The 10301-nt window shown below is 38.5% G+C and overlaps 1 protein-coding gene across 1 annotated transcript; it reads left to right on the top strand.

Moving 5' to 3' along the window:
• The first annotated feature begins 1887 nt into the window (after window positions 1–1887).
• On the top strand, window positions 1888–7383 carry LOC122562985 (G-protein coupled receptor 37-like 1). The gene is made up of 2 exons (XM_043716286.1): window positions 1888–3292; window positions 5817–7383. Exons 1-2 carry the CDS (start codon window positions 2519–2521, stop codon window positions 6621–6623), a joined length of 1581 nt encoding a protein of 526 aa, XP_043572221.1. The 5' UTR covers window positions 1888–2518; the 3' UTR covers window positions 6624–7383.
• The last annotated feature ends 2918 nt before the right edge of the window (window positions 7384–10301 follow it).

Here is a 10301-nt window from a genome sequence, read left to right on the forward strand (position 1 = left end):
GTCCAAAGTCTGATGCTGTCAGCTGTGACTGAAAGTGTGTCTAATAAAATTAAAATCATTACAGACTCTTCCAGTGGCAATACAACCGGTGGTGTATCTGCTAGAGGGAGGCAGCTCAACGCATCCACATTTTCCACTTGGCCCTCAGATGGTGTTCCAATTTGAAATTACATGTACTTAGTATTAGAGACCACCACTGAATTCAGCCTGAAGCTATGGGTGGCACTGCCTTGTCCTCTTTAATAAAATCACGTAGGGTTTTGTGGTCCATTATTATTAGAAATCTTTGTCCATAAAAGTATAGGTGGAACTTCCTGACTCCAAATATGACTGCCAACTCTATTTGGGCTTATTTATGCTCTGCAATAGTCAAAATCTTGGATGCATAAGCTGTTGAGCATTCCTCTCCATTGTGGCAGCAATGAGCTAATACTACCTTGATGCATGTCATTAGCAGATCTCGCTTGAAATCCTGGTGTGCCAACACCTTACAGGATAATGTTGAGGTGTTGGTGTTAGACTGGGGTGGACAAAGTCTGAGCCACAGTAGATAATCAATAGTTTAAAATGGAGGTGAGATGGGTGAAACAGGATAAGCTGCTAGATGTGAAAACATATATCAATCCAATAGAGAAGAACGAGTGTGATTTTGTGTTGTATATGTTTCTCTGTCTGTTTGCCTCTGTCTGTACAGGAAAGAGAAATGTAAATCAACTTATGGATACAAGTTATCTCACATGATACAATACAGCACAACAATAATGCAATTGTCACTTCAGAAACTATCGATAAACTGACTGCGATAATTGTGTATCTACACATACTTACATTTCAAGTGATGTGCAAATGAAGCAAGCATGATGTGAGAAAGAAAAAGAACTTTTTCACACAACAAATAGCATTGCTGCCTCACAGCACCAGGGACCCAGGTTCAATTCCACCTTTGGGCAACTGTCTGTGCAGAGTTTGTACATTCTCCCCATGTCCGCACGGGCTTCTTCCAGCTGTTTCAGCTTCCTCCCAGAGTGCACATACGTGTGGGTTGGGTAGAATAAAAACAGAAAGAGTTCTGGGGAAGGGTCACTCAACGTGAGATGTTAACACTAATTTCTCTCCACAGATGCTGCTGGACCTGCTGAGCTTTTCCAGAAATTTCAGACTTTGTTTCTGATTTACGGCATCTGCAGTTCTTTCAATTTTGTTTTACGCAAGTTAGGTGGATTCACCATAGCAAATGCAGGGTTACAGGGATAGGATAGGGGGGTGAGTATGGCCGGGATGCCCTTCAGAAGAGTGGTGTTGTTCAAATGGCCCTGCTTCCACACTGTAGAGATTCTATGAACCAGAAATGATATTCAGGAGAAGTTTCTTTATACAGAAAGCATCTAGAATGTGGAAGTAAAGGTGAATAGTTCACTACATAAATAGATGAGGGGAAAAGGAACCTTAGGGTATGTTGATGGACTTAGATGTAGAGGGCTGGGGGGGAAGCCAGGGTCCCGTGGGGGGGTCAGTCGATCAGCGTTTGATTGTTGGTGCAGCTAGTAATTTCTAATTCCTTGCAAACGCTTGAAACTCGTTAGTGAAATGAAACCATCTGAGCAGCTGCCTCGGTTGTTCCACTACTAGGTAAAAACAATGACTGCAGATGCTGGAAACCAGATTCTGGATTAGTGGTGCTGGAAGAGCACAGCGAGTTCAGGCAGCATCCGTGGAGCAGCAAAATCGACGTTTCGGGCAAAAACCCTTCATCAGGAATAAAGGCAGAGAGCCTGAAGCGTGGAGAGAGAAGCTAGAGGAGGGTGGGGGTGGGGAGAAAGTAGCATAGAGTACAATGGGTGAGTGGGGGAGGGGATGGAGGTGATATATCAGGGAGGAGAGGGTGGAGTGGATAGGTGGAAAAGAAGATAGACAGGTAGGACAAATCATGGGGATTCCACTACTGCCCGGGCTTTTCCTTACCCAGTTTAACAAAACACCTTCCATAGGCAATTTACATCTCCTTCGTTTAGTGCCTTTTGTTTTCTAGCGGGGGTTGAGACAAAGTTAGAAAAGAGCGAAACCGAGGCAAAATTAATATTAGTTTCTTTAAGAAATCAGTAAAACTTTTTTTTGAGCACTTTGCATTAAATCCAATTATAAACCACCTTTGGAGTTCCTTTTGTGAAGTATTGATTCACACCAGCAGGGGGCAATTCAAAACTCCTCACTGCGCGCTGTCTTTTAGTTGTAGTAATGTTGGGAAAACATCGAGAGAACCGAAAATAACGAGAGTTTGAAGAGAGCCGAATAGTTTGCTTTGTTGCAGGTTGATCAATGCACAAAGTTGTGATGTGATAGCTCCAGACATACACTGCACACTGACAGCTGTACGTCGGAAGGGTTTGCAGACAAGAGTCACCAAGTGGGAAGATTTTGCAAAAAAAAGGGGAGACTTTAGTCTGGGTTGAGGCGGCTGTAAATCTGTCGACACTGTCGTGCAGTTTACTTCTCGGTTAGAAGGGGAGAGGGGAGGGAAATGTGCACCTCTCTCGCTGTTCTGTTTCTAGTGCAATTCTTTATCCTTGGATTGACAACTACCGACAATATCCAACAGCACCATGACCTGACAAGAGGCGCCAGCGGTAAATGGTACAAGTGGCAAGAGATACCAGAGCAAAGTGACCTCCAGCTGAAAAGAACAGCAATTCAACAAGTGCCTGGGGCTGACCAGTGGCTTGGAGAGCACCTGGAGACTGCAGGAAACACCAGCTCAAATCCTGACAGCCCAAAAGAACCCGAGCAAAGAGCAAGGCGGGGGGCAGATCAAAAGGGCACTGTTGCCCCAGTAGAGGCAACAGCCGCGTCTCCCCCACAAGGCAACTCCGTGGAATCGACTCATTTCCAACTAAGTTCCAGGATCCCTTCGCTCAAAGATGAGGGGGTGCAGGTATCAGGGGGTGAAGCGACGTCTGGAGTTCGAGGTGAGGAACTGAATGGATTGGAAACAACAGCGAGGAGACTCCAGCTGCAGAACAGCCTGTACCCTGTCACTGACAGCACCTACAGCGCGTACGCCGTCATGTTTCTGTCCTTGATCCTGTTCGCGGTCGGCATCATTGCAAACCTAGCCGTGATGTGCATTGTCTGTCACAATTATTACATGAAGACCGCCTGGAATAACATTCTCGCTGGCATGGCTTGTTGGGACTTTTTTGTCATCTTCTTCTGTCTGCCGGTGGTCATCTTCAATGAGATCACCAAGAAAAGGTTGCTCGGGGACATTGGCTGTAAGGTGGTGCCCTACCTGGAGGTAAGACCCGGCTTGTTTGGGGCTGAATTATCATTCGGATGGTCTGATATTCTAAACACGTGCCCAGAGATCCCCTCTGCTTGGTATTTCAGACGATATATTTGTATTTCTGTGGAAGTTCTTTAAAGAAAAAAAAACACTTGCCCCTCACACCATCCTTGAACTTTCCCACCTGGCACCTTAAATGTATGACCCTTAGTATTAGACATTTCAACTCTGGGAGAAGGACTCTGACCGTCAACCCTATCCATGCATCTCATAACTTCATACACTTCTATCAAGTCTCCCCTCAGCCTCCATCAGCTCCAAAGAACTCGAGAAAACAGAATTACTTAAACATTCCCAATCTCTACCAGCCCCCTGTTAGAAAATATAAACAGTCATCAGAATAAAAATATAACCATATATATAGATAGATCTTTACATTCCACTATTCTGTGTTCTAAAACATGTAAAGTCCTTAATTCTAAGATGAAACCCCACTCTGTGAGTTTTATAAAACAAAAAATTGTAGGTGCTGAAGATGTGAAACAAAAAGTGCTGGAAAAACTCAGCAGGTCTGGCAAGCTGTAAAGAGAAAAACAGTTAAAGTTTCCAGTCCTGTAACCCTTAGACCAGATATCCACAATTTCTGCCAGATATGCTGACTTTCTGTTTTTATTGCTGTAGGTTTTATTGTTTGGTTTACTGTTGGACATTATTTGATACAGCTCATACAATGGACCTGTATGGAATATGACTTCACGTATTTCTTATGTTTAAATTTTTCACTTTCATTGTTATGGGACTAGTACAAAAATACAAGCAGTTTATAAGATTGTATTAAATGGAAGTCAACTTTAAGGAAAGCTCAATTTAACTGATAAAAGTATCAACAGTTGAATAGGTTTTCCTAACTGTGTAAAGTTTTTACATTCTGAAGTATATCAAAATAAAGCCATTTCACTCTGCAGCTTTATGCCACGTTTAGTAATTTGATGGTATAGCTTCCTACTGTCCAGTTTATGTCAGTTGGCAGCAAGATGTAAACTTGTGAATTAGTTTACGCTGAGATTTTTCAAATTATTGAAATGCTGTGCTACTAAATATGATTGCAGCAATGTTTACTTCTTGGTGGGTTATATGCCACATTGAATAAAGAGTAAAATTCATATCAGCAATTAAATCCTTTAACGTCAGCAACAAAGAAAGGCCAGAGCAACATGCATGTGGTGAAGATAAAGGTAATTGTTGTACAAGAGTTGAATGTACAATGGTTACATGGCAGCACTTTGTGAGCACAGTGATGACCCTTGTAAATTATACATCTCAGTTAGAACTACTTTCTTTGAGGATCAGCTGCAGGATGCAGTATCAGATCAGAGGATGTAGTATATTTTAGAAGTTCATTTTGTCTTAGAGTTTGGGCATTCTACTATACTGGCTGAGAGAAAGGGCTGACTGGTTTTAATTGCTACAACAATGCGTTCATTGTATTGAACATGATGCCATGAGAACATTAATTATTAAAGAGATAGAGAGAGGAACAACTTTTTAAAGGATTGACGCCAGTATAAAGAAGCTGCTGTATGCTTAGAGACAGCCTTTTTTTAAAAAAAGAGAATATGCCTATAGTTTGGCACAAGTGGTAATAGTTAAATCTTAAAAATAGAACTAAGCACTAACATCTAACTGCTCAAATCAAACAGGAGATGCTGGCGATATTCAAGAGTCGGGCAGCATCTATGGACAGAGATACTTCAAAACAATAACCCTGTTTCTCTCTTCACAGATATTGTCTGACCTGCTGAACACTTCCAGCAGTTTCTGAGTTAATTTTCATCAGATTTATTGCATGCAGTATTTTAGTTTTGTCTAAATCAATGAGTGAGAATGATTTTGTTTTTGATGTTTTGACAAATTGCCTGGTTTAATGTTATCATATTGCATAATAAGCACAGCTTAAAACACTGTTCAATTTCAATAATATTTAAGTGCAGTGCTTGGGCAGTCTATATGATTATATTGTAGCAGTTTGTAAAAGCAGAAAATATTCACTACTTCAGACTTAAGTATGAAATTAATATTAGCTTCCATTATGTTTTCTTTTTAAGAAAATAAAGATATTACATTTTTAAGAAGTAAACTCCAATATACTAAATGTTAAATGTTAGTGTAATGTGCTTTCTCTGTCAATGTATGAATAATTACCAAGTGTTAATATACAGTAGATTGGTGTAACTGTTTCTAATAATGACATTGACATTGATGTATCATGGAATAATTTACAATTGTCCTTTCATTATTCATTTGGCACTGCCTTATTTTACACTGAATGTTTGAATAAAAATGATTATGGAAATATTTCACATCAAATGTTATTAACATTTTAATTTATGCTTCTTAGAATTTAACATGGGGTTTTGTAAGCTTTTTCCAGTGGAGAATGGCTATTTTGTGTCGCTGTGTAAGCTGTTTCAACATTAAAAGATATACAATTGTAAAAAGATATACAATTAATATATGAATTTATTTTAACTTCTAGGTTTCTTCTCTTGGAGTCACTACCTTTAGCCTATGTGCATTAAGCATTGACAAGTTTCGTTCTGCAACAAGCACACAGTCACAAATTAGGCTGATAGAAAATTGTCTATCTATTGTGGCCAAGATGGCAGTCATCTGGATAGGATCTATGTTGCTGGCCCTCCCTGAAGTCCTTCTCTGGCAACTGAATCAAAAGACTTCCATTGTGTCTGGGGTTATCACTGACTATTGCATCATCAAAACATCTTTGAATCTCCCTGAGCATATCTATGAACTTGCACTGACCTATGAGAATTCCAGGATGTGGTGGTACTTTGGTTGCTACTTCTGTTTGCCCATCATTTTCACAGTGACTTGCCAGTTGGTGTTGAGACGAGTAAGAAACACAGAGAAGAAATCCAACCTCAAAATTATTTCTCAGCATGCTCAGCATGAAAATCAAAAGAATAATACCTTGATTGGTCTGACTATCCTCTATGGCTTCTGCATTATCCCGGAAAATGTTTCCAACATCGTGGTGACCTATACCTTTCCTGAAATCTCCAAGGAGACCGTTGACTTGCTCAACATTATTAATCAGTTCTTCCTGTTTTTCAAGTCCTCTGTAACCCCAGTGTTGCTTCTATGCCTCTGTAAACCTTTGGGCAGAGCCTTCATGGATTGCTGTTGCTGCTGCTGTGATGAATGCGTTCCAGAGACTTCAGAAATTGATGTTCATGACAGCAAGCTGAAGACAGAAATGGCAACTATTTTCTGTGATAATTCCAAGGAAACACCAACAATGATGACCCTAGGCACTCAATGTTAGTTACAATCCTTCACATTCAACCTGAAGGCTCAATGGTGAAGCATGCCCATTTTCAAAAACACACTTAATTTTTTGACTTAGTGGTGCTCTTTTTACTGCCCAAAATGACCTAGTAAATAAGGTGAAATTTAGTTAGCTGTAGTTAAGTTCCTGATGTGTGAATAACTAATATTTCCTTGCTGAGTTTAAGTTTTATTTTAGACAGTTAAATAATAAGATGCAATTTTTTAATGAAATACAGTCAAAAAGTATTAAAATATAATTTCTTGCTCCAAAATATTAGAAATACATCCATGTAGCATAAAATTCCCTACAATAAATTCCTAGTGGATCATAGTATCTAACATTCTAACTAAAACTTTTAATTTAAAACACGGAGGATAGTTTTTTTTTTCATTTTTACTTGTGATGCATTGTTATCATGTTGAGAATGACTATCAGTTGAACATACAACAATTCCTATTATTATCAAGATTAACGAGACTGCAGTGCATGAAGAACCTTTAACATTCTCCTAATTTCTAGATCTGCACTTTTATAAATATTGTCTTTTGAACCCCTTATAGTGTCAGAATGTATTGTCTAGACATGAGTTTCCAAATTTAATAAATAATTAGATAAATAGCTGTTTTTATATTCACAATCTTATATGTTGATGGGGAAACCAGCTGCTGTGTAATTTCACAACAGTGTTGGCCTAGTACAATGTCAAATAAAAATATGAACCGGTTTCTTTGGTTCTGGTTTGTGCTTTGTTTTATTTCAGAATGGCTTTTATTTATTTCACCTATATTTCATCAGTGCAAACTGCACTACTGATAAGAGACTGATTGAACTGCCAGCACTAAAGTGGGAGATAACTAAGTATCCAGAACAGTTGGAGACTAGCCCTACATGGTAGTATCAAACATCTGTGGAAAACCAAACTCTCAGGTTTCGGATGACTATTAAACAGTCTTAACATCTAAGGTTGAAGCCAGCAACGATAGAACAAAATGTCACATATTAAGCAAGTGAAATGAATTTCTGTTGACCAATGATACAATATTTCCTTTAAACATCTATCGATACAGTATTGTTTTATATATCAAAAGGTAGATACCAGAATTTGTCCCAATTAATGGCTGAGCATATAAACAACTAAGTTCCGGTTTAGGCCAAGTGAACTGGCCTCAGCTATAATGCTCATAGAATTGCTACAATTGTTATTCATTCTGCAAGATTAAGATAAGGAACATCAGTTGGAAGTCTCCCTTTTTTGGTAAACCAACCTAACCAGACATATTATGACACATTTCTGGAGCAGACGGGACTTGAACTCAGGCCTCCACATGGTTTAGAGGTAGGAATACTCCCACAACATCCCCAGTTGGAAGTCGTTTTGATGGCTAATCAAAAACTCCTGCTCCTTGTCAGGTTAAGGACACAAATGGGCTCTGCTTTTAGTGTTAGATCCAGAAAGGATCATAGTCTGTTGTAGCTGTAGGTAAGGACAGAATCAGCTCCAAGTGTTAGGTACAGATACAATTGGCTGCATTGTGCTTTTCTCCTGCTGTAATATAATGTAACTTATTGAAGAAAAATAATCGCAGAGATAACTCAGTAAAGAAAACAAGAATGAAATGTACAAATTCTGTAGCCTTGAAACATTTCCAGAAATGGCACAAAATGCTTTCATCAAGGTTGAGTGACAGAACTAAATCAAGGATTTAAATCATTTTGTCATTATGCTCGGCTTTGGCAATGTTGAATGACAAGCTTGAATAAACTTCAAAATTACTGCTCCAATTCAGGACTAGTAAGCGTGCGTTTCTATGGTCACATGGTAACAGCTATTGAAAAAGCCTGAATAACAAGCAAGGAGAAGTCACGGGTAACTAATTTACAAAATGGGTCTGCAGTGTTCTGCACAGTTGAGCCTTAGATCAGATGTGTGCTGACAGATCAGTTGCTAGTAAAGGTCTGATACTGGTAAATGTCATGCTGCCTTACTGACATGTCTGCTGTTTGGATCTGCCAATCATTTGTTGCATGCAATGATTTACGAGAGAAATGGCAATAAGTATTTTTCACCAAACAAGCCAAAGATTATAAGAAGTCAAAGGTACGAATAGGATTTTCACCTGCATAGATGACAATTCTGTTAATTGCTGATGGTTACTAGCTTGTTTTTTTAAATAACTGCAAATAAATTCTTAATATATCTACATATAACAAAGCAACTAATTTCTGAAATAAAATCATAATTTATCTGCATTTGACAAAAACAACTAGTTTCTGAACTTGAAAAACTTTCCTCAAATTCTCAGTAGTGCACACATAAAATGAGCAACAATGATTTTACTTAGCTTTAGTGTGAATTCACCTGCTTAAAGCACATCAGAGGAGTGGTGTATTGCAGCATACGGTACAAAATACTGTTTCACCTTGTCCTTTACCAGACTTTTACTAGCAACTGATCTGTTAGCATACATCTGACCTAAAGCTCAGCTGTGCATTAGACATACTGCATTATGTTCATTGTCTACCATAGTACTGGGTGGAGAGAAAAGGTGCTGTTAATGTCAGAAGGAAAGTTAAAAATCATATGAATCTATAGTGCAATTCCATACCATCTAGTGACAGAGTAGATATTAATGTGGAAAGAAGTCAATGCAGTTTATCAATTACACTCTCTTCTGTTCCTTATAGTGTGGAAAATTAAGAGCATGGAAGAAAATAAATAAGGAAAAAAGCAAACAAACAGGAAAAGAAACAGAAAAATGAATACACTGCTTTATAAATCCCTTGGAACCAAAACAAACAATAAATACAGTGTAGCACATCTTGTTTAGATTTATTGGAAGATTAAAATGTGAAATTTTTTTGCTCAATTGAGTAGGAACCTTTTTTTCATCTCTTCAGGGAATCAGTGACATCAAATTGATAAACTTTGTCACTAAGACAATGAGAAATTAGGAAGATATTCTTCTTACAATGGTTTGTTGGATGTGGAAGGCTTTCCCAGAGGAGCGATTAAAACCGAGAACATCACAGGTTTTAAAAGAGAAATTAATGGGTATTTGAAGCCAGCAAAAAGTTCATGATATTGGGGGCCAGAAAGTTTTGTTTTGGTTGCTGTCGCAAAGAGCCAGCACAGATATAATGAGCTAAATATGGTGCAAGGTACTGTGATTCTAAAGTTTAATCCTTCATTTAAAGTTTAAAACTGTTTTTGAATCAATGTTTTACTGTGATACATCAAGATTTTATTCTCCCATGGTTTGCTTAGTTTAAGGAATTTGAATAGAAAAGTTTAATAATTCCAACGTTTCACATGCTTTGCCATCTGAAACCTCAGGTGGACAAATAATAATGCTTGTGGCATTTTCAAGTGATTTAAATGTCACCTGACTAGTCAAGTAAAGTTCAAGGGTGTTAACCTAAATCAAGCAATTACCTTGCTCTAAGATAATAAATCTTTAAATTAGACCTATAGAATCATAATTGGCCATGCCAGTGGATTAATTGCAGATTGCTTTTATTAGAGGAGGTGAGACTTAACCTCTGGTCTTGGGACACTATCACAGCACCACAAGAGCCCCATGTTTTTCAAGGTAGATGTTTTTAATCAACCTGTTCAGAGATGTTATTGTACACTTCTGGAGCAGATGGGACTTGAACCCAAGCCTCCTAGCT

This window comes from Chiloscyllium plagiosum, chromosome 26 (genome assembly GCF_004010195.1).
Source record: "Chiloscyllium plagiosum isolate BGI_BamShark_2017 chromosome 26, ASM401019v2, whole genome shotgun sequence".
Lineage (NCBI taxonomy): Eukaryota > Metazoa > Chordata > Chondrichthyes > Orectolobiformes > Hemiscylliidae > Chiloscyllium > Chiloscyllium plagiosum.